Raw genomic sequence first — 23867 nt, forward strand, 5'->3', positions numbered from 1 at the left:
GCTATCCATTTAGTGAAGAAGGATGAAGCCGTCTAATTGCTCAGCGCCATCGTAGGCTTTGTAGTCTGCATTAGAAGGCTACCTATACAGCAGTAGATCGATCTGCCGGAAGGAATATGCTGGGGCGCTGCAGAGTATGTGTAACGAGCACGTGGGAGATCAAGGAGCATTCAGAACTACCCTGGAGGCGACCGCTCTGATACTTTGGGACGCCAAGTACCCGTCGCTGTTCATCGTAATGATGCTAGATGCCCAACTGAATCATGTCAAAGTCGCACATGGCTAGTCTATACGAGTGTGACAGATACTACATGCTCAAAACATCGGCCACGAGCGCACGCAACAATCCTGCGTTCCGATCATCCGAACATGAAACCGATGTTGAACTTTAGTACTAGTCTCGTCCGAAGTCAGAGCAAAGTGCCGAAGACTATTGCCTCTAGCGCACGGAAGACACTTTGACGCATAAGGTTGTCTCAACGGCCTGCGCTAGCATCGAGGTTCCAGTTTGACTTTCGGAGTGCGACTCTACAGAGTAGCCTCCCCACAGACTAGTATCGGAGCGTGCGACGTCCATGCGAACTTTAAGCCGGAGAAAGCGTTGAATATGGCAAAGTTGGCCGAGAATAACACCCGGAGTATATCCCGGCAAGGTCATAGTATCACTCGATTAGCAGTTCAAGATCTTGATCTCTTAACGAGCCGAGGATGGCAGGGTGGCACGCGTAGGAGAACTGCATATAGTTGCACACCTCGCATGAGAAAGCGCACAAAAAAGAGCGAAGCGTGGAAAAATGTTCTGCATAATATGCTCGGATTCGTCTGCCGTGAAGCCCTAGTCACTCTAGACTACCCTCACTCTCGGAGCCCGTGGGCCTTGGGGCTATGTGTTCGAGCAGTAAGACCGGTCGGCTCGAGGACTCGGCCGAAGATCTCCAGGTGGGATGCCGCTTGCCCGACATCTTGAACGCCTGGAAGGCCGTGGAAGCCTCGTCTAAGAGAACAATTTCCACATCAACCACGCAGCACGCAAAGTCGGTGGATTGCAACCACATTTCAGACACAATCTATCTGTTCAAAACCGTGGGCTGGTTGACGAAGCTCAGCCTAGAACCAGCGGAGCAGGCAGATCCCTCCCGCAAATGGATCAGGGCGGGTAGGGGATGGCAAAACGTGGCCCATGGAAATGAATTTGGCTAACGTGCAATAGTCGCGAGGCTGGATTTCGTTTGGAAAAACTTCCGTCGTAGCCAAAGTGTAACTGCAACTGTAACTTGCTTAATCTTGAACCCCATATCAGTGGCCCAGTGGGTATACTTTCAATTTTAAGGACGACCAGTGGTTTAGCCGGGCCAGTTCGGTGCCTAAGGCGTTGGCCTCGGCGATCAACGCCGTGCCGTGCTCCGTGCACTGCTCCGTGTTCGGTGGGATGCGATGCGGGAGGCGGCGATTGGAGTCGGCCTGATTATTTGCTTCTGCTAACAACATTATTGTCAGTGTATACTCAATTGATGTTGTGACGCTGACAAAAGAAACAAAGTTCAAAGTAGGCACTGCGGATCAAGTGTTAGAAGAAACGTCGAAGGAGCAAAATAGAATTGAGTTTGAGCGGTGCGGTGGCAGCCTTGCTGGGCGGAAGATTCGTCGCTTTTCGCGTCTCCACCTCGTGCTAGATGAGGTCACTCTGCAGTCTGCGATGAGGATTCTCAAACCCATCGCTTAGAGATTTGAGGAACGTGCTTTCACTGTTATTTGGAATTAAACCCAGAGAGGATGGTTTCGACGCATCGTAGATTGAACGCTGCAAGGAACGGATGTTGTTGATTCGAAAGACAGTTGCGCATCAGAGTTGGAAGTTGTACCTACATAAGGCTGTTACATAAGCCTACTGCCCACACAGGACTCCGGCTCTTATCACGTGACTGATCGACAGCAAAGTACAGAATTGGCAATTGCATAGATCCATGGTTGAAGATGGAGAAAAAGATCTTCGCTGAGGGTCATTGGGGCATTTTGTTCAGTGGATACAGAATTCGACGTCTTTGACATGAATTGACTGGTATTGATAGCGGGGTAAATGTGATATCAGTAGATCAGTGTACCTCCAACTCCGAGACTGTAGTCTATCCAACGGGCATAAGTCAAGTCGTTATTACATGAGCAAGAAAAAAAAAAACAAACAGTAAGCCGGCCGAAAACAAAGAGGTATACGCATAAAAAAAACGGAGAAACGCTTTTGATAATGCCTCGTCTAAGGCGAAGGCGAGCGACGGTGGTCTGGCGGTCGTGATTCCCGCTTGACCTCAATTGTCACGTCTTGTCGAATCTGTAGAGCTCGCTCAGAGTCATCGTCGCTAGGATCACGAGTATCCGTCTGATGCAGGCTAATGTCGGAGACATCCTTCTGAGGCGTGACGACAACGCTTCGGTCATAGTCCCGCATAGGGTAATCGTCTCCTGACCGAAGGTGACTAGGAGGCCCGTAGTTCTTGTACCCCGAAGGGTTGCTGTTCCAAGCACCTGAGCGATAGCGGTTGGTACCCCGTTTGGAGCCACCAGTCCAACTCTTGAGTGCGGGGAAGACATCGCGGAGGAGCGACCAAATGAGGGGCAGGTTGGTGACAAGGATGGCAACGGTTGTTTCTCGGAAGTACCAGTTCATGTAGACGTATGAGATGAGAGACGGCACAAGACAGTAGACTTTTGTGAGAATGGCGGCGACAATGACGAAGATACCCATTCCGAAAATGATCAGAAGGATCAACTTCTGCTTGAGAGGAACGCGAACTTGCATCAGGAGCGGAAGGGCGATCAAAAGCATAGCAAAATCACCCGTAATGGCTATACATCCTTGGATGATTTCGTAGTATTGGAAGGTAGAGCATTGGGCTGGAACATGGTCAGTTGCGTCAACAAAGACATCATAAGAAAAACTGACCGTTTGGTGTAGGCACCGCCCAGTAGTTGGATAGAGGCCGGCAGATGAGGAACAAGGACAGTTCCACTGCAACAAATCCAAGTGCAACGTAAATGGCGAGGTAGTTGACCCATTTCCTTTGAGGTAATCCCTCTCTGTTCAAATTCCAAAGTCAGATATACAAGGTCATGAGTCAGGATATCTGGGAGTCATACGTGATACGGGAATAGATGATCAACATGCATGCCTTCATAGCCCATATAGCGAGGACGAAGGCGTGCTCCGAGACGAAAACCCATTTGCTTCCCTTGATTCTTTCATCATAGATCTCCGGTGTCAGGTTGTCAATGTCCTCCTGTGTCATGAGATTTGACCCTCCGCCTGAAGCAACTGAATTGAGTGCGACGCATAGAATGGTATACCATATGACCGCGAACACCATAACGTAGTCGTCTGATTGAAGGTTCCGAATACCGAGTCGACGTATACGTGCTACACTGCAGGGCAGTCAGCATCAAGCCAAGCGCACAACAGGAGACAGGACACTTACAATCGCAGCACGACACCGAGCATCCCGACTGCATAGAGAGCCCATGTTTCTCGAGCAAAGTTCCGGCCATAATCGGCGCCTAAGCTTGCCATTCTGTCCTGATGTGAAGACCTGCAAGTCCCAAGGGAATGGATCAGTCGGTGTAACAGAAAGGCACCAAGGAGGGCCTGCAGGGTATATAAGAGGATCAATTGGCAGGGCGTACATGGTGGGCGATAAAAGCTTAAGCGCAGTCAGCGCATGCGAGCGGGGGGCTTGACAGATTGTTCGCCAGTGATGAACCCAGGACCGTGGTTGGATCCTGATCCAGTGCCGATAGGCGCCTCGCTGCAGCAATGAACAAAGCAATATGCAGTGATAGCCCTAAAAATTAGGGGAGAAGCAAATATGAAGGCAGAGGAGAGGTCGCAGGCTCTCCCAGCTGTAGGGTATCCATGGCGAAAGCCCGCATCCCGGTCGGAGGATCCCCCAGGAACAGACTTTGGTACCGGCGGTCCATCTGGCTGGCCCGCAGGCCACTGAGCGTGCGTGAACCCCCAATGCCCGCAGAATCGCCGTCCATAATCCGATGTCCAGCAAATGAAATGCTGCGGACGACCAAGTCTCGCTGGTGGATCAGTGGTGACTGGACAGTGGGTATCAAAATAACAGATGAATGCAATTGGAGCAGTGTCCAAGGCCCAAGGGATGGCAAGGTGAAGGTGTTTTGCCAACGGCGACGAACTGTTCTCCGGTGGGGCTCGAGGACCGACTTGACGCCAAAGGTGGTTAGACCTCTTGATTTGCTGTTTTAAGTCTTGATCTCCCATCGTGAACTAAGCCCCAAGCAGCAAATGATCACCTAGCTTCAGCTTTCCCTTCCATCCGTCCGTCGTGTCCTTCTTCTGTCTAGGAACATTTCAGCGATTTTCGATGCCGAGAGTTATGTCAACATGTCACCGTCTGCTAGCCCATCCTGCGTGAAAACCTTGAGAGTTTGATTACCCTTCCCAAGCCATCGGAGGCTAATGGTCATACTACGGCTGCAAGGAGATTAAAGTGCAATATAGACATGGCCCCCAATAACAGCAGGGCCATTCTCGAACCTTTGAATCTCGATGTTCGCACGGTCGCTGTCTCGTGCCTAGACGCTAAGAGATGCACCGTGACTGTCATCAAGTGGGTCCACCAGCCATCGTACACGATCCGCGATGCACTGCGACTGCAAGCCTGCTGCCCGCGTATCTAGCCCCGTACAGGAAGCAGGGCGAACGATGCAGGTGCTTGCTTCTTGCGCCCCCATCCATAATTCCAGATCTTTAAGCAAGAGCCACTCAGCTGCAATCCCAATGCATCGGATTCAGGGCACGACTTTGATTCGAAGGACGAGTTAGGCAAGGTTCTAGAGTTGGCAGTCAAGATGGTTCGGCCGCCAATTCTTGAGCCCTCGGCCCAGGGTTGAACTGCCGATGTCTCAACATTCCAGAATCAACTCCCGTCTCGGTGCCTGGAAATCATGCAACAGTGGCAGCAATCTCCGGTCCCTGTCAAAACATCCTGAAGTCCTTGGCAGCCTGTCAGCCCGTGAATCGATCCAGAATCCAGACTCTCAAACTTGCCGACCTTCAAGCCATCAATATCATCGAAACGATGGAAGGACTGCTAAACGGGCCACCTATGGTGTGTTTGTTACGTGTCCGTCTCCATCGGCATCACCAAGCAAGAGGGGGCGACTCCACGAGCGTCGATCCGGGCTGGATATCCTGAGCTGAAGCCAGTCAAGCCACCTCATAAGTGGCATAGATAGATGCATAGTTCAGTGCGATGGCAACCTCTCCCATTTAGCAGAGCCAATCATAGCTCCGACCAAGTAGAGTTCTTGTACTGCTCTATAAATCCCCATCGCACTTGCTTTGAGGCTGCTTGGTTGGCTGTCTGGGTTGTGATCTCCCCCTCCACGAGGCCTTTGGATCTTGAGATGCCACCCTGTCACTCCGACTCTCAACCTTGGCTTCAGCCTTCAAGAAACGGATTGTCTGCACAATACATCTGCTGCTGAAAATAACACAACAACAAATCCGACTTGTGCCGACCTAGATCACCGATCATACCATCCCTCGGAACCTTCCTTTTGACGGCGCCTTGCTAAGCATTCATCTATCGGTAACAGGCGAGCTCTAGACCTCGTATCCTAAGTGGCCACCGGAGAATGACCCAAATGGACAGATTCAATCTATGAAAGTTCCATGCAGTCACACGAGAAAACTCAATTCGCAGCTAGTGCATCAGAATGCTACCTTAACTTAATTCCCTCAGCAGCGCCATCATCCATGGCATACTATCCGGCTTCACTTCCGCGCAGTCTGGACTCCTAAGGTTATAGATACTTCAATTAATATTAAACAGACTTCCAGGCTTCAAGCCACTGGCCCAGCACTTATACGGACTTGACCGAGTGTCAATTTGTCTAAGACATTGTGCAGTCACCCCATATCGCCACTTCACCGAAGATATCACCTGTCATCTGGCACTCATTAACGTAAATTATCTTCATAATGCAATAATAATGAACGAATAAACTTGGGGATCCCTGGTCGGGCTTCGGCTTGCCCATGGTTGTCAGAACGATAGTCCAAGAGGCCAGGCCGCCAGACCCCACGCTTAGCGGCGATGCGTTTGTGGAAGCGGGTCGGCTTCATCGTGCCCTCAAGAAGACTCAATTATTTCATAGATTCATAAGATACCATGGGAAGCGGATGATAAGAGCAATGATAAACACTTATGCGTCGTCTTTCAAGGAGTTTTCGATGAGACGCCGTCAAAGTTGAAGGTTTCGCTCAAGAAAGCGACATGACTCGGTCGGGGCCGCGAAGGATTTATACGTGGGCTTCAAGAAAAAGAAAAAAGCGCTGCAGGCTTCTTCAGTCATTCCACGCCGACTTCGCGGCCCTGCTGCAGACTCCCTGCAGTGCGCTTATACGATTCCGGCCCCTAATTCGTCCTAGTTGGCTTACCCTAGCATAATGTATGGTCATTTGTTATGACTTCCCCCATGGTGTAATGGTAACTGTAGCTGTCCGCCCTACCCTCAGAACTTGCACATGCTTGCACTCCAGACTACATCCTCTCCCAAAACCTAACTAACAGGCCCCACACGCCTGCCCAATGCAGCATACGGAGAAGATCTGGGGTAGACATAGACAGTGGAGGCTTACCATGTTCTTAAAGCTGTTAATGGATCAAGATCTACTCAAAACCTCGATCAAAGGCATTTTGTTACGTAGCAAATTCCACGCTGGCGAGAGCGCATCTCGCAGACTGGGATGGTAGCATCTGCTCAAGCTCCCTCTTCTGGTATGGTTTTTCCGGCATTTATCTCTGCACTGGCCAATGATGGGGCAACCGCAAATGCTAAGCGGACCCGTTGCCACCACTCGCATGGACTCCGGGCCACGGCATTGGCCAGAGATCAGAATTCGACTTGGACTGGTCCCGTTCATTGTTCCACTGCTGCTGCTCCCTTGTGCTCCGGAGCCTGAAACGGAGCAGTTCATTGTTCATCCCTCGCATACTATAAACTCTCCCATCTTCGCCAGCCCTCCTGATCGTCCTCCTTCTCAACGGTCTTGGGCTTCTTTTCTTCTTCCTACGCCCTCCTCGGATTCTTCTAGAAGCCAGGACGGTGTAACGCTCGTTCTCTTGCTTCTCTACTGTCTGTGAAGTCACTTTGCGCCACCGGGAGCAATTTGAATCTTATCAGCTCTCGAACCACGTTCCGCTATTATTGCTCGCCCTTGCTTCGCTCGCTTCTCACTTCCACAATCATGGCTGACGACCGGACGGACAAGGTCGGGGTCATCGACTCGTCCAAGGAGGAACAGCGCTCTTCAATGGAGTTGGTCAACGCGTCTGGTCACAAGCAGGAGCTCCAGCGCAACTACAGTCTGCTGAGTATCTGTGCTCTCGCCATCACTACCGGAAACACATGGATTGCCCAAGGAGGAAGTATCGCGACTGCTCTTTACAATGGAGGTCCCTCGGGTGTCATCTATGAATTCATTGCTGTCTCGGTCTGCTACTGGATGGTTGCTGCCTCTATTGCTGAATTGGCATCTGGAATGCCCTCTGCTGGTGGTGGTATGTTGCCTCGCCCTGCTGGGCTGACGTTCTCTCGCTGATTTCAACTTTAGTGTACCACTGGGCTTCTATCACTGCTGGAAAGTATGGTCGTCTTTGCGGTTTCTTCGCGGGTTGGTGGAACTGCTTGGCCTGGGTCCTTGGTGGTGCTTCAGTGTCTGCTATCCTCGGACAACAGACAGTTTCCATGTACGCTCTTATGCACCCGGACTTTGAGATGAAGGCATGGCACGTGTTTATCAGCTTCATCATCTGCACGTGGCTTTGCTGCTCCATTGTCTTGTTTATGAACCGCTTCCTTCCGCAGTTGAACAACCTCGGTGGGTTCTTCATCTTGTCCGGTGTCCTCATTTGCATCATTGTCGCCGCGTGCATGCCGCACGTCAAGAACATCGCCTACGCCACGGATGAGGATGTCTGGCGGACTTGGACCAACTCGACCGGGTACTCTAGCAATGGCTTCGTCTTCGTTGCTGGTATGCTCAACGGTGCCTACGCTGTCGGCACACCCGACTGCTCTACCCATCTTGCGGAAGAGATCCCCCAGCCCAGCAAGAACGTCCCCAAGGCCGTCCTCGCTCAGATGAGCGTAGGTTTCATCGCCGGATTGCTCTACATGATTGCGCTCTTCTACGCCGTCAACGACCTTGATTCCGTGCTCGCTGCCTCTTTCCCCCTTGCTGAGATCTACCGCCAGGCCAGCGGATCCCGGGGCGGCGGTCTCGGTCTCCTGATTATCACCTTCCTCCCCACCGTCATCAACTGCGCTGGCTGCTACATCACCGCCGGCCGAACCCTCTGGACCCTTGCCCGTGATGGCGCCACCCCGTTCCCCAGCTGGACCGGCCGCATCAACTCGCGCATGCACAACCCCTTCAACGCAACCATCATCTGCGGTATCGTGATCACCATACTCGCCTGCATTTACGTCGGCTCCACGACAGCCTTCAACGCCTTCGTCGGCTGCTTCGTCCAGCTGTCCTCTCTTTCCTACTTCGCCGCTATCTTCCCTCACGTTCTCACCAAGCGCTCGTCCTTTGTCCGCGGATACTTCTGGATGGGTAAGTTCGGCTACATCATCAACATCCTCTCCTGCATCTACATCCTCGCCTTCGTCGTCATCTTCTGCTTCCCCTTCTCTCTGCCTACGGATGCTGCCTCGATGAACTACGCTAGTTTGATGACGGGTGGTTTGACCATATTCGTCGCTATCAACTGGTTCTTCCGCATGAAGTCCTACGAGGGACCGAAGTTTGTTCCCTTGACTGATAGGGCTCTTGCGGAGGATGCGAAATAAAATATGAGACTGCCAGAATATGTGGAGGAGTGTTGTATGATTAATACTTTCATGGCGCTTTTAGACCGGAGGTTTGTGGTTTAGCGGCTTCTACAAAAGATATTTTCCGCGCCGATCGTTACGATCTATATAACAGACTGGAATCTACACGATCATTATCCTCCAATTCCTTCTGAAGTATCCAGTCATGATTCCCTTGCGATCTAACGGGTCAAAACGGGCCAATATACGCATACCACTTAACCATCAAAAGTCCATCCTCCACTACTCAGCTTTGTAGCAAGTAGCAAAAAGAAAAAGAGATATATACTGCAGTCCGCTCTCATAAGTTTCCTAATGTTACTGTCTGCATGAAGCTGCATAGATACATCAGTCACGTGAATACGCGCACCCACGCGACGCGAGGTCCTTCCTCCGCAGCCGTCCATCTACTAGGTTACCTCCGTTGTCGATACGCCACAAATTGACCGCAAACTTCTCAAGACCATCCCATCGCTATGGTCTTCAAGCCCTTCAAGCCACTCTCAATAGGGAAGCCACTTCAATCATGCGCCTCGAACCCCGACCCGTGCACGAACACGAGCAAGAAGCCTATCGAAATCGACGATGGACCGCCCTCGAAGAGGCCAAGGCTGGGAGGGGACGATACGAATGGTATAGAGAACAAGCGGACGGTAGGGATTACCGCTGCGAGGAAGACGCTGCTTCAGGTTAGGAATGTTGGCGAGAAAGTCGATGGCGGTGATGGTGCGGAGTCCTCCCCAGGCGCATCTGAGCAGAGATACTTCAATGTGTTATGGTTTGTCTCATCCAATCCAAAATATTTGAATAGATGGGGTTAGTTGAGTGGCTTTGCTAACGGATACCGGATCCTCTAGGCGAAAACCGACGGCAAAGAAGAACAAAACCTGGGACGGCGACGGAATCGTCTCGACGCGCGACGGATATGTCTATCTGCAGGATGTCTCAGGACGGGATATGGGTCGCGCTATGTATCGATCTCCGTTGAAGGCAGGTCTGATCATCTCGATTGGAGGCAAGGAAGTTGAGATTGATACGGAGATCCCGAGGAAGGAGTATATTGCAGGGAGGCAGTTTCTTGGGACGAAAGCGGATGTCGAAACGAAGGCGCCGCCGTCTTCGCAGACGAAAACGTCGTTGCTCATGCCGGGTAAGAAGGCGGCTGCACCTCTAAGTGTGTCGTGCACACTGGAGAAGAAGACATCCACCCCGGCGGCATCTGCCCCAGGAATGGGCAAGACTCGGGTTAGAGAGAACAGGCCACTGAGTTTGGCGAGTCGCGGGTCGATCTCGGATGCTTATAAGAAGCCTCTGCTTGAGAGTACGGTCATGCCTGCTACTACCTTGGAAGAACCTACGCCGCGTCATGACCCGAAACAGCCGGGTGCGCTGATCATGAAGCGGCCGAGCTCGGTGCCGAAGGGGAAACGTATTGTCGATGTCGTTGTTGATCCTATTCTGGGGAAACATCTACGTCCGCATCAACGTGAAGGCGTGAAGTTTCTGTACGAATGCGTCATGGGGATGCGGTCGTTCAATGGCGAAGGCGCAATTCTAGCCGACGACATGGGTCTTGGGAAGACTTTACAGACTATAACCCTTCTATGGACACTGTTGAAGCAAAACCCGATATATGAGAGTGCCCCGGTGGTCAAGAAGGCTCTGATCGTGTGTCCGGTCACGTTGATCAATAACTGGAGGAGGGAGTTTCGAAAATGGCTTGGAAACGAACGGATAGGTGTCTTTGTTTTTGATGATAAGAGGAAACGACTGACCGATTTCACCATGGGCAAGGCGTACAGTATCATGATTGTCGGTTACGAGAAACTGAGGACTGTCCAGGAGGGGCTGGCGCGTGGCAACGGGGTTGACATTGTAGTCGCAGATGAAGGGCATCGACTTAAGACGCTTCAAAACAAAAGCGGACAGGCGATTCAGTCACTCAACACCACTAAAAGGATCATCCTTTCCGGTACTCCTATTCAAAACGACTTGAAGGAGTTTTTTGCTGCGGTGGATCTTGTCAACCCGGGTATTCTAGGTTCATTCAAATCCTTTATCAAGGAGTTTGAGACGCCTATTGTGAGGAGCAGACAGCCTGAAGCCACCGAGAAAGATATCGAGAAAGGAGAGGCGAGGAACGAGGAGCTCCGAGAGCTGACATTGAAGTTTATGCTGCGACGAACGGCCGATATCCTCGCCAAATACCTGCCTCCGAAGACCGAGTACGTGCTCTTCTGTAAACCGACCAGTACACAGGCGAAGATATACCAGAATGTGCTCGCCTCGCCCGTCTTTCAAAGCGCCCTCGGCAGCTCCGAGAGTGCTCTGCAACTCATCACTATCCTCAAGAAACTATGCAACAGCCCATCGCTACTCTCACCGAAGAATGTCAACGAAAAGCCAAGCGAAACGATATCCGCACTCATGTCTTCACTACCACCAAACCTCCTCCGCCACTTCTCCCCGTCTTGCAGCGCTAAGATCCGCGTCCTAGACCAGCTACTTAACCATCTGCACACATCAACCTCTGAAAAAATCGTCCTCGTTTCAAACTACACGTCAACTCTAAACCTCCTCGCTAACCTCCTAACCTCCCTCTCCCTCCCCTTCCTCCGCCTCGACGGCTCAACACCCGCGCAAAAGCGCCAAGGCCTAGTCGAAGACTTTAACCGCCTCCCCTCAAACCTCTGCTTCGCCTTCCTTCTCTCCGCAAAAGCAGGCGGAACCGGCCTGAACCTGATCGGCGCGAGCCGTCTCGTCCTCTTCGACGTAGACTGGAATCCCGCTACAGATATCCAAGCCATGGCGCGCATCCACCGAGACGGCCAGAAGCGCCACTGTCGTATCTATCGCATCTTGCTGAAGGGTAGCCTCGAAGAGAAGATTTGGCAACGTCAGGTCACGAAGATCGGACTTGCCGATAGTGTCATGGAGCACAAGGATAGTGTTGCGCAGTTCTCGCGCAGTGAACTCAAGGATCTGTTCAGGCTCGATGTCGAGAGTACGTGCCAGACGCATGATCTTCTGGCTTGTAATTGCGGCGGAAGGGGGTATGTTGAGACGCCGGACAGTGATACGCCAAGAGAGGACGACTCGGAGATGCTCAACGAAGACGAGAATGGGGACGACGGCATCGGCTCGGACTCATCCACCCCTGAGTTCCCAACACTCTTGAAAGCCTCAATTGTAGACATGGAAGAACAGGAACGCCTCATTGCAGCGAAGAAGCGCCAACGCTCCTCAAAGTCAAAGAACACAAATACCTCCAGCAAACAGAATATCAAAGAGAGTCTGTCTTATTACGCTCACATCGATCCATTACATTTCCTTCCGTCGACCAGTACAGGAACCGAGGCAGAGACAGAGACAGAAAAAGGCCCAATCGAGGACCTCGACCAGGTCATCGACGATGAGGTCCTGCGCTTAGTACTCAAGGATGAAGAGAACCGAGTCAACTACATCTTCAAGAAATCGACTAAGTCCGAGGTGAAAGAGGAAGACCCTCTTGCTGACCTTAACCCTAAGACCGAGCTCAACGTTGAGACTAAGACCAAGTCTAAGGTTGGGGCTGGAGATAAAGCAGGGAACGGCACAGCAGAGTCGCCGCTCGATCTATCCGACTAGATAACTCTACGGAGTATACACCGACCTTATAGACTCATAGACGCATACATACTTACACCTACACATTTTAATGATACCATGCCTAATTTCTATCATCTCATTCTTCTCACTAAGAGAGCTTCTCCAATCCCTACCGACCATACCCATCTACCTCGTCTACACTCCCAGACCGACAAAGCCCAAGATCACTCTGCGGGCGACTGTCGATATAGTATGAATGACAACTGACACCGCCGCCCTGCATTCCGGCGGAAGGTACGATCTCGACGTTAGGAAGGCGCGGTTTTGAGTTTTGAGGGCAGGTACGATAGAGAGAGAGAGGGTTGTATAGAAGGGAAGGAAGGAACCGACGTCATCCCAGCCATGTACCTGTATCGCACCTCCCCTCCCTAGAAGAACGGAATATCGTATCCCGAGGAAGGTACGGTTTCGAGGATTGGAAGGTGCGATGGGCAGTTGTTCATACATAGTGACGGGTTAAGGAAAAACCGATGCCTGATCACCAGGCCGGGGCTGGCAGGGAGGGGTGGGGGGAGGCAGGTGTATCTTCCTATACAGCGTAGAAGGATGAGAATTGCTTCAACCATGTTAGACTTAGAACTAGGTAGATGTCTATCTTACTTACATGGATTATTAGTGCTCTTGAGGGTGTCTACTGCTCTGGAAAAGGAAGATGGCTATAAACCTTTGATCAATCTATTTGTATTGTATGTGTGTATTAACCAAGCAGCACAACCAGCTGCTGCAGTCTTAGAGTAGACCGTATGTACAGAATCTGAAAGTACACAATAATATCTTTAGATAAAGAAGAGAATCGCTCCAGGCTGAGTAGCACGAGTCAGGAAGGAAACAGCGCAACAATCGCCAAATGCTCCCAAAACATCAAGATAAAAGAAACAAGAACATCGTAAGTCGTGATGCCGCGTCAATCTTTTAGTCGTATAAGTCCATGTTTTCACCACCATCTTGATCCATCTCATCGTAGTCATCGTCGTCATCGGTCATCTCCTCGTCTTCAAGAGTGGTAACTTCGTGGTTTGGAAGGACGTCAATACGGCCATTGTTCATGACCACACGAGCGGTCTCGCCATCTAAGATGGCATCGGCCAAAAGAAGGTGAGCCAGACGGTGGAGGATCTCGCGCTCGATGATGCGGGCTAGAGGACGGGCACCATAGGCGGGCGAATAGCCTGCGTCGCCAAGATATCGCTTGGCCTCTTCAGAGCACTCAATGGTGATATTGCGGTCGTTGGTCCGGAGGCGCTGCTGGATTTCAGCAAGGCGCAGGTCGACAATCTTATGGATTTCGCGCTTCGAGAGGCGGTTGAAGATGATGACTCTGTTGATGCGGTTGTAGAATTCAGGAAGGAAGTAGTTCTTAAGCGCACCCTCGACCAACTCGCGGGTCTTCTTGTCGATCTTGCTGCCCTGGACACGGGCGAGGTATTCGGCACCAAGGTTGGAGGTCATGACGACGATACAGTTGCGGGCATCGACGACTCTACCCTGGCCGTCGGTGATGCGACCATCGTCCAACAACTGAAGGAGGACGGTGAGGATCTCCTTGGCTGCTTTTTCGATTTCATCGAAGAGAAGGATGGAGAAGGGGCGGCGGCGAAGAGCCTCAGTCAACTGACCTCCTGCATCGTGGCCGACGTAACCAGGGGGTGCACCAACCATGCGGCTAAGGGCATGTCGTTCCTGATATTCGGACATATCGAATCGGATCATGGCCTTGGGGTCATCGAAGAGGAACTCCGCCAGAACCTTGGTAAGCAACGTCTTACCCGTACCCGACGGACCACAGAACAAGAAACTTGGAGGTGAATTCGGGTTTTCTAGACCGGCAGAGTTGACTTGCATTTGCTTCGCAATGGCGTCCACAGCCTCATCTTGGCCGATGACCATCTTCGATAGGTGTCTTTTCATCCCCAAAATCTTCTCCTTTTCACTTCTCTTTAGTTTCGTCGTCGGGATTCCGGTCCATTTCGCAACAATCTCATTGATCTGGTCGGGGCCAACTTCATCAGCCAACAAAGGCTCCCCGGAGTCGTCCTTCCGTTGGCGTCGCTCCTCATCAGCCTTAGCCCGTTGCTTTTCCAGCGCGTCGATGTGCTGCTGTGTTTCAGGAATGGCATAATACTTTAAGTCTGCTGCCGTTTCGGTGTTGCCAGTACGCTCGGCTTCCTCTTGCTTGTTCTTGAGGTTGTCCAATTTTGTCTTAGCGTCCTGAATCGCCTTGTTGGTTTCCTTCTCCTTCTCGTACTTCTGACGCATAGGCCGCAACTCCTCCAAAACATTGGCCGCCTCCTGTTCAGCATCCTTGAGTCGAGCCTTGGACGCCTCGTCCTTCTCGCGCTTCAAAGCATGAATCTCAATCAGAAGCTGCCGGTGCTTGCGCTCGAGGTTATCAAGTGCTTCTGGTTCGGATTCGCGGGCAACTCTGACGGCGGCGGCTGCTTCGTCGATAAGATCGACAGCTGAATCGGGAAGTCGACGAGATGTGAGATACCGTGCAGCTAGATGAGCAGCGGCAACGATAGCGGCATCGGTAATTTGGACACTACCGTGGTGAACTTCGTATTTCTCTTTCAAACCACGGAGGATAGAAATGGTCTCTGAGATGCTAGGCTCCTTGACAAGAACCTGTTGGAATCGTCGTTCGAATGCGGCGTCCTTTTCGATGTACTTGCGGTATTCGGCCAAAGTCGTCGCACCGATACAGTGGAGCTGCCCACGAGCAAGCATTGGCTTCAGCAGGTTCGCGGCATCCATTCCACCCTCGCCGCTTCCGCCTGCGCCCATGAGCAGATGCATCTCGTCCACGAATAAGATGATAGCATCTTTGGAATCTTCAACCTCTTTCAACAGACCTTTCAGTCTCTCTTCGAATTCACCACGGTACTTGCTTCCGGCGACCAGTGAGCCGACGTCGAGCGAAAGAAGCTTGCATTGTGACAGACTGGATGGAACATCGTTGTTGACAATCCGGCGAGCAAGACCCTCGACAATCGTAGTCTTACCCACACCGGGTTCTCCAATAAGAACAGGGTTGTTTTTCGTTCGTCGACTGAGGATTCGGATCACACGACGGATTTCTTCTTCACGACCAATGACCGGGTCGATCTTACCATCGGCGGCCAGTGCTGTCATGTCGATTGTGAATTTCTTGAGGTTTTCATTGTCACCGCCCGAGTCTGCCGTTTTCGAGTCAACTCGCTTTGTCCCACGTATCGCTTGGACGGCATTCTTGATCAACTTGGCGCTTGCGATGTTGGCCTCCTTGAGAGCGCCCTCGACCTGCGAGTCCTCGCAAACAGCCTGAATAAGGTGGTCGACAGCGACATATTTGTCCTTTTGGGTTTTAGCGAGGTCTTTGGCGTTGGCGAGAACCTTTTTGAATGGCGGAGAGACGCTCTTGTTGTCTGGAGGTGGTTCCTGGCTTGGGAGCTTGACAAGCCGTTTCATGAGTCCGCGGTGAAGAAGTTGAACATCACCGTGAGCGCGTTCGACGACTTGGCGGAAGAGGGAGGTACTGGAGGAAGCTCCGTGGGAGGGATGTACTGACGGCCCGTCCTCTTCGTCATCTTGTGAAGGGTCGAGGAGGGCTACTGCGAGGTGAACGGGGTAGATCTCAGCGTTTGAATGCTCATCGACCAAGTCGACTGCATCTTGCAGGGCGTTGTTGGCCTTATCTGTGAAGCTGTCGGTATTCATCGACCCCATGATGTAAGATGGGGGAGAATTTCAGCGAGGGGTAAGAGACTAGCAGTAAGTATTAGGCAGTAGGGAATCAAAGGTCTTGGATCGAGTAGTAGGAGAATTGAGTAGTGAAGTGACTGTATTTCGTGATGGGTGAGTACCAGGAATCCAAGGACATGAGACTGAATATATACACGAGCAAACAAAGCAGAACAAGGTATGAAAGCGTGAAACTGGACCCTTAAGACGGTGCCCAAAGCCTCGAGCAGCAGCATGACGACACTCAAAGATTCCACCGCCTTCCAGAAGGATCCAGAGTCATGCCATCTTTGATCACGTGGATGGAATAAAGTCCCGCCAAACCAAGGCGGTCAAAGCAGCGGTAAACAAACATGAAGTCTTAACAAGCGGAGGCTTTATCAAATTGGTATCTCCCTAGCGCTAATCATTATTCGACCATAAACGCCTGTGTCCTAGAATCTCAGAACAATGCCGAATTGAGCAAGAGCTGTTCAGTGTTGTGCATGCCCTGAGACATCGAGGCTCCATTCACCGAAGTATCAACCCCTTGATCGACTGCTAGTTCACTATCCTCTACAGCCCCTGATGTCGGAACCTCCTCGGGCGACTGATTATCGGAGCTTGGGCGGCCACGGCGCTTCTTTATCGTAGAAGGCTTGAAGTCAGATATAAGGACTGCCGGAACAGGCGACTTGCCCTGATAAAGACGATGCCGGAGGTTGTAGATGTCGCGGATTTGAATGACAGTATTAGGGTCCACATGACGGAGCTGTTTGAGGATTTGGCTGGGCGGCATGTTGACGTCAAGGAGAGCTTTGATGTACTGCGTCTTTTGATTGACCTCTTCACGACGTATTGATGGATGTGTCCCAGGCAGTGACGGGCCATGGTTATGTGTGGGATCGCGGACTTTGACATGCCACAAATTGTCAATCTTGTGATGACTGATGCGTAGACTGAATGGACAACCATTCCGCCGCGACGGTTCTCGTTGACGTTCTTTTGCAGTTGAGCGATACACCTGGCCTTGGTCGCAGGTCATGTAGATGGCCTCGACTTTCCCTTCACGGCCTTTGTTGGTGCGCTTCGTAATCACTGCATAATGGTGATCGTGCGCAAACGTTTTGACCGCTTGAAGCGCTTCAGTCTCTGTGCGATAGACAGAGTCTGGAGGGGCAGGTAATGGCGGGTAACCTAGCGCTTGTGTGCTGCCCGCCGCGGGTACCTGCCCTGGTGGGACGGACTGTTCGGGACCGGGAGATTGCTGAGGCGGAGGCTGCTGGGGATTCTGCGATTGAGGTTGCGCAGGAACTTGCGGTTGAGGCTGAGGAGATGGTTGTGGTTGCTGAAACTGAGGTTGCTGGGGTGGAGGTTGCGCAGGTAACTGTGGTTGAGGTATCGGAGGAGGCTGTTGATGTGCTGGTTGTGGTTGTGGTTGTGGTTGCGTGGTATGCGGGAGTTGTGGCACCGGCACCATTTTGAAAGTGAGGAACGACATGGGGGTCAATCAAATGGGCATTGTGCGAGAGCACAATTTCTGCACTGACTTCAAGATATGAGGGTTGCTTCTAGTGCGGGCGTATCGAGGACTCTACATTTACGGTGAGATGAAAATGCCGAGAAAGCCTAGTTCTGCTGGCATTAAGGACGGTGTGGCAGGCGGTGAGTATAAGTACAAACAAGCTTCAACAGAGTCCGGAGTTTCGAGATCAGCTCAACGGCCTCAAACTCAGATATCCCGCGGCCCTCAAGTGTCTACAAACTGTTACCTAACAGTGAATCCTTCTGTTGCCGGCATTTTATAATCAACTCCCGCAAAACGACATCCTTGCACGCTCAGATCGAGGAACCTTCAGCCTAGGTTGAATCTCGAGCCCGGGTCCATTCCGCCAGTGCCAGGGCGCCATTCAGGCTAGTTATAGCACCGATAATTATAGCCCATTGAAACCCCACGTTAGGGACGAGGCTATATCATTGGGCAAAATTGCACCCCACGACGCATGACATGGAAATCCAAGGCGCAGATTGGCCTGCAAAGTTCCAATGGTCCCTCCCCGGTCGCAGCCTCCCAGGCCCATACGGAAGCTCAGGAAAAGCTGAGTGGCTTAACGGGCATATCAGATATGGCGAGTGACCACCACCGGGTACAGTATACTCTTGCTATCTCAGCCCAAGAATCTCCGGCTTCTTGAGCAACTCGGTTACAACTTACTCCTCATCTTTTTCGTCCGTAACTGCATCCTGCTTTCTCCGTTTAATGACGTCAATGTGGAAACAGCAAAATTGTCTCGACCGGGTGTGGCGACAGGGATTGTGAGCGCCTTCAACCACTCCGCTTCACGACCATTAACAAGGCCTTCCTGTTCGGTTTCTTCTATGTCCACTTTAGAGGAGACTAACTTTCTAGATTCTTCCCACTGAACCGCCGTTGCCCCTCCATCTAACGCGTAGGTCTCGAATTCGCGCCCGTCCGCAACGCCCCTCCGCTTGGCCAGGCCGGGCAGTGCCAGGAACGAACAAGTTGGACTCTCCCCCCATCCAGACAACCTATCTCTTCCAATGACAAGAAACGCAAGCGGAGCAGCAAGCGTAGATCACAATCCTGGCTGTGGTGGCACGGCGTCCTCCGCTCCGCGAGAAACCTCAAGGACACCGACCTTGGGAAGCCAGAAGCAGGCGGTTGAAGTTTTGACGAGAAGCGCGCAGCACCGAGAATCTATATAGATGATTATCAGGGCCGCCGATAACAAGATAGAAGATCATTATCTATGGCGAATATAGGTGACAGCTGGCGCAATCGCCTTATCCTGAGCTGCAGAGAGCCAGCCCCAGTTCGCTGAGCAGCAGAGGAGTGGATAGAGCATCAACCACTAACAGCGACTGCATTAAACCTGCCCTGGTTGACTCTCCTTTGTACCACTGCTGACCATGTAGGTCGATGACAGTCGACGTGAAACTGCCGACGCAGCTCCGTTCGCTTCTGTAATTCTTGCAGAGCCTTTTTTTTTTTTCCCCCTCAGCAAAAGATTAATCCTCGGACGGTCGAACTCAAATAAGGAAAGATTCCAGTCCTTGGAACCTTGATCTGATTCTGCGATATCATCGATCTTACTCGATCTTCTACTCTTCCACCCCACGAGTCTGCTACGGACTCTGACGTATAAATTGCAGCGCAGTTCCTGTTCCTGAAACTGTTCAACCACTGTCTGCTCCATCTCTGTCTTGATCTTTGTCTCTCATAAAGACTCGATAGGAAATTCATTCTATTTGTTCAACTTCATACATATTTCTTTGATATACTTTGTCTATCACCCAGGCCGTCATCGTCTCGGGCCAACACTCCGTACTACCTCCCCGACTGGAAATAAAGCCCCGAGTCCGCGATAAGACTCGATCACCAACAAAGGAGGTAGAACTCCTTGACTGGTATAATTATCAGTAGCTTCGCCGGCGGTGAAATTCCCTGGTAGATAGTGAACAGATACCCCTCAGTCTCGAAAGAGAAAGCAACATCATGTCTCAATCTCAGAAACCTATCTTCGTGGCGACCCATCCTCGGGCTTGCTCTACGGCTTTTGAGCGGGTATTACCAGTCTTATCGTTTCCATGAAGCAGGGTAAAATGCTAATAATATGAGCAGGTCTTCATGACCCAGAAGGATACAATTCAATGTATCCACGAACCCTTCGGCGACGCATTCTACTACGGCCCCGAGCGCCTCTCAGATCGGTATGAGGCCGACGAGCAGGGCCGGGAAGCTAGTGGCTTCGCGCAGTCCACGTACCGCACCATCCTGGAGGGCATTGAGCGCGAGGGTCGTGAGAACGAAGGCAAGAGAGTCTTCATCAAGGACATCTTGCACTACCTTCTGCCGCCGAACGGCAAGCCAGCTAGCATTGCGCCCTCGCTGCATAGGATCAAGCGCGGCGTGGGCACTGAAAACGGCAGTGTTGAATCAGACGCGGCCGTTGGCAATGAATCTATCGCCAACGGCCATTGCGCAGATGAGGCCAACGGCAATGGAGTGAAGAAGGGTAGCAGCAGTGCTCCTTACCCCTATGACACCCCCTCCGAGCCAGGCAATCCCACCGTGATGCCCAAGGGAGTCCTAGGTTTCTTCCACTTTGCCTTCCTCATCCGCGACCCGCACTACAGCGTGCCCTCCTACTACCGCTGTACCATCCCGCCCCTCGACGCCACAACGGGCTTCACCTACTACGACCCTGCCGAGGCCGGGTACGATGAGATGCGCCGGTTCTTCGAGTATTTGCGAGCGGAAGGCCTAGTGGGCCCGCACGTCGCAACCCGCGAGCAAGACGCCGATGAGATTCTCGCCTCCAGCGATAGCAATGGCATCACCGCCAACGGCATCAAGGCCAAGCCAGTATCTAGCCCCGAGGCTAACATCGGTGTGGAGATCTGTGTCGTTGACGCGGACGAGATGCTTGATAGCCCGGCGCCGATGATGGAGGCGTTTTGCCGCAGCGTGGGAATCCCGTATAGTCCTTCCATGCTGGATTGGGATAACGAGGCGGATCATGAGCATGCGAGGGAGGCGTTCGAGAAGTGGAAGGGGTTCCACAACGATGCGATTGATTCGAGGGGCTTGACTGCTCGGGCTCATGTAAGTCTCTTCCATTTTTTTTTTCTTTGCCCTGCTCTACCCTGTCCTGTCCTGTCTTGCCATGCCTTAGTTGCCCTAGGCTATGGTGTGTTTGACTTTGATGTCCTCCACCGATCTTGCCCTAGTAGGGGAGGGAAGGCGTGGGCAAACGAAGCGGCATGTTGCATGGCCATGCCAACCATCCACGCCATACAGAAAGAGGAACCGGTGAGGGAAGGATGAAGAGAACAGTCCAGCTGACCTTGAACCTTATCAAGCCCCGCGCGCCCAAGTCCGAAGAGCAATTCGACGCCGAGTGGCGAGAAAAATACGGCGAAGAAGGCGCCGCTCTGATCCGCAAGACCGTCGATGCAAACATGGCCGACTACCTGTACCTCAAGCAGTTCGCTATGAAGGTATAAACTAGGTAGGTAGTTGTACCGACTCGGCCGAGCACGCTGCTATTAGTTTTGAGATGGGTACGGGTTCGAGTCCATCTGCCCTGTCTACAGGCCGACACGATAGGGCCGGTAGTAGCCGTGGGGGATTAGGAATGTTATGACGAGAAAGAAACCTGGGAAGGGATCTAGTTAAGGAAGGTTTTTCCCTTTGATGTCGACATATTCGTTCTGAATCACGCAATTTGGCTTATGTTATGGGTTATGACTGTGGCACCTGCATTTATATGGAGCCACGAAACAGTGTTGATGCTTTCTTGCCGTTTTTTGCTTTTCAATCATGTGTTTCTGAATGGAGGGAGAATGTATCTAGCTCCAGAATCGAGCTGCTAGCTGTTTGAACTTGCATCTCATCTAGTCCGAAGAAAGTAACTGTTCGTTTGACCGTGGGCCATGTCGAACTTAGCCTATATGAAGTATTAGGTACGCCGTAGAAGACCGGACTCAGGACGGGCAACTCCGAGGCTTCGAACTTCGATCCAGCCTCGGCTCTTTAAGAGAGTCCTAGGACCCTAAAGCTCAGAAGGGTCGAGTGGATGCACCTCCAGCGCGGGAAGTAGAGTACTTTGTCCGTGATGCTAGTGGGTTACTGTGGGTAGATCCGAGACGCCGGCCCGGTGATAGAGCGTAGCCTCTGTAGTGAGTCCATATGGTATAGTTTGGTATCGAGCAGCCTAGAGTCTCGGAGAGGCTATGAAGGATTGGATAGTCTTCATAAGATCCTGGAGAGGAATGCGAGTTGCCTTGGATGATGAAGATATCGCAAGAAACTTTCAGGTGTTGAGGCGGCATAGGCATGGTCGCTCCTTCCCAAACAATACCTCGTATAAGCACCTTCCATGCCTGCCATCAATGCCTACCGAGGTCTCTACCAGCTCCAGTAACAACACAATCTTGGCTCGGAAGTAAAGCAAGGCGTTGCAAGTCAATCAAGATTCATTCCATCCTACAGATAAAGATATCAAACACTTTGAACAGAACTAGCTAACCGCCACAGAGATCTGATTCGCATCATATGCTCTTCCAATAGATCACAAACAGACAAGGAAAGAAAAGTCCAGTCTATACAGCGCTGTATCCCCCTCTTGACCCTGATCCTTGGAATGTGTTGACCACTCGCCGCAACCAGTCCCGGAAAAGATAGGGAACGTCTCGAATCGTGTCGCCGTGCGGAAGAAGATCCCACCCGCGCGCTCCGTACCGGTTGTAATTGAGCCATGAGCCGAAAATGAGGTATGCCGCGGCGCAGAGGAAGAAGCTAGAAGCATGTTAGCCGCGAAGTCAAAGCAAAGTAATGCATATGTGTGACGAGGACTTACATGACGATCAACCAGGTGAGGAACCCCCAGTGGTTTGAACTCGACCCACTGTCCCGGAGGTAATTGTCGCAGGCATAGCGCGTCTTCCAGTCCAACCTCAGCACATACGTATCATCATCGGCCTTGCCAAAGCTCTTGAACTGCAGACTCCGGTTCGGGTTTGTTCCATTGTTAAACGGAGCCTTATCTTCACTATCGCCTTCGCCATCACCCTCACCCCCACCATTTTCACCTCCCTCCGTCGCGCGGAGCAGACGTTTCGGGTCCTCATCGACGAGACCTTCCAACCCCGACCGGTCTAGATCACACAAGAACTCAATAACGGCACCGGCACTCTTCTTTTTCTTTTCGCCTTCGACCGGATACTCGCCCCCGGACATTTTGACCCTCAGCCCCTCCTTCTCAGAATCATCCTCTTTCAACCGCTTGATCTCCGCGTCCTTCTCGCCACCACCCAAGTGATCAAATCCGACGATGGGGAACGCAATCGACTTCTCGCCGTTGTCGTCGCTCGTATACGTATACTGGAACCCGCAAACTAAGCAAGAATATTAGTTCAATTTCCGCCCAACTATGCGAGTTCTGGGGTTTGTTAGGCCTGTCCAAACATACTATTCTTTGACGTTCCGCATCTCAAGTGCTCCCCTCGATTTGCCGCACCCTTGAGGGTATTGCACACATTCAGTACATAGGTCGTGTTCACAATCGTGTCTCCGACTTTCTCGGTGTTGTAGATTTCGTGGACTCCACCCAGGGGACTGAGGTCGTAGTTGTAGCCGTCTTGTTTAATGTGAGAGCAGTCGAAGTTGACAGCGGACGCGAGGCCGGGGATGAGCGCTGCGGCGGAGAGTAGGGGAGAAGATAATATTCGCATCACGAAAGTGTGTGCGTGTTGTAGTCAACCTGAGGGCGTGTAGGGGACGATGAGGGAAAAAGTCGAGGATGAGTGGCGATTTAGAGGTTGTTTTGGAGCTCTCCCGATTTCGAGCGAGACCGGTGACGATGACGCTGTGGTTGGCGGTGATGGGTCACGCTCAGGTTGAAGAGCAGCAGGACAGGCAAATGATAAGGTAAGCCTGGTGAGGACAGATGACAAGGCAGCGACAGTAATTAGTTAAACATTTAGAGAAAAGGATGAATGGGTGTCTGGATTTAGCTGATGAGAAGCTCAAGCTGTCGAGTGTCGTCTGCTCCCTTACTTAACCAAGTCGGCCTTCTGTTTCTCCGGTCGCCAGT

At 51.8% G+C, this 23867-nt stretch overlaps 8 protein-coding genes across 8 annotated transcripts; 3 read left to right on the top strand and 5 right to left on the bottom strand.

Annotated features, from left to right (window-relative positions):
* Positions 1–1820: 1820 nt before the first annotated feature.
* Positions 1821–3787, bottom strand: BDV17DRAFT_6930 (uncharacterized protein). Its single transcript, XM_073764979.1, has 5 exons — positions 3673–3787; positions 3468–3578; positions 3133–3414; positions 2939–3072; positions 1821–2889 (listed from the first exon to the last, which is right to left on the bottom strand). Coding segments are annotated over exons 1-5 (1167 nt in total). The 5' UTR covers positions 3675–3787; the 3' UTR covers positions 1821–2251.
* BDV17DRAFT_6916 (uncharacterized protein) lies at positions 3530–4397 on the bottom strand. Its single transcript, XM_073764975.1, has one exon. It carries the CDS (start codon positions 4274–4276, stop codon positions 3701–3703), a length of 576 nt encoding a protein of 191 aa, XP_073621245.1. The 5' UTR covers positions 4277–4397; the 3' UTR covers positions 3530–3700.
* Positions 4398–6766: 2369 nt separating this feature from the next.
* On the top strand, positions 6767–9300 carry BDV17DRAFT_249191 (putative choline transport protein). The gene is made up of 2 exons (XM_073756182.1): positions 6767–7583; positions 7637–9300. Exons 1-2 carry the CDS (start codon positions 7271–7273, stop codon positions 8878–8880), a joined length of 1557 nt encoding a protein of 518 aa, XP_073621246.1. The 5' UTR covers positions 6767–7270; the 3' UTR covers positions 8881–9300.
* Positions 9296–13059, top strand: BDV17DRAFT_249193 (DEAD/DEAH box helicase). The gene is made up of 2 exons (XM_073756183.1): positions 9296–9679; positions 9759–13059. The coding sequence occupies exons 1-2, from the start codon at positions 9378–9380 to the stop codon at positions 12526–12528; spliced, it is 3072 nt and encodes a 1023-aa protein (XP_073621247.1). The 5' UTR covers positions 9296–9377; the 3' UTR covers positions 12529–13059.
* Positions 13060–13202: 143 nt separating this feature from the next.
* On the bottom strand, positions 13203–16448 carry BDV17DRAFT_249195 (ATP-dependent Clp protease ATP-binding subunit). Its single transcript, XM_073756184.1, has one exon. The coding sequence runs from the start codon at positions 16252–16254 to the stop codon at positions 13462–13464; it is 2793 nt and encodes a 930-aa protein (XP_073621248.1). The 5' UTR covers positions 16255–16448; the 3' UTR covers positions 13203–13461.
* A 1-nt stretch (position 16449) lies between these two features.
* BDV17DRAFT_249196 (uncharacterized protein) lies at positions 16450–17673 on the bottom strand. The gene has a single exon (XM_073756185.1). It carries the CDS (start codon positions 17291–17293, stop codon positions 16712–16714), a length of 582 nt encoding a protein of 193 aa, XP_073621249.1. The 5' UTR covers positions 17294–17673; the 3' UTR covers positions 16450–16711.
* Positions 17674–19616: 1943 nt separating this feature from the next.
* Positions 19617–21431, top strand: BDV17DRAFT_7000 (uncharacterized protein). The gene is made up of 3 exons (XM_073764984.1): positions 19617–19834; positions 19892–20875; positions 21133–21431. Exons 1-3 carry the CDS (start codon positions 19766–19768, stop codon positions 21274–21276), a joined length of 1197 nt encoding a protein of 398 aa, XP_073621250.1. The 5' UTR covers positions 19617–19765; the 3' UTR covers positions 21277–21431.
* A 943-nt stretch (positions 21432–22374) lies between these two features.
* On the bottom strand, positions 22375–23505 carry BDV17DRAFT_286131 (autophagy-related protein 27; the record flags this gene model as incomplete). Its single annotated transcript, XM_073760842.1, has 3 exons — positions 22375–22570; positions 22632–23169; positions 23244–23505. The coding sequence occupies 3 exons, from the start codon at positions 23503–23505 to the stop codon at positions 22375–22377; spliced, it is 996 nt and encodes a 331-aa protein (XP_073621251.1).
* Between the last annotated feature and the right edge of the window lie 362 nt (positions 23506–23867).

The sequence above is a fragment of the Aspergillus undulatus genome (assembly GCF_047715775.1).
Source record: "Aspergillus undulatus strain CBS 261.88 unplaced genomic scaffold BDV17scaffold_1, whole genome shotgun sequence".
Taxonomy (NCBI): Eukaryota; Fungi; Ascomycota; class Eurotiomycetes; order Eurotiales; family Aspergillaceae; genus Aspergillus; species Aspergillus undulatus.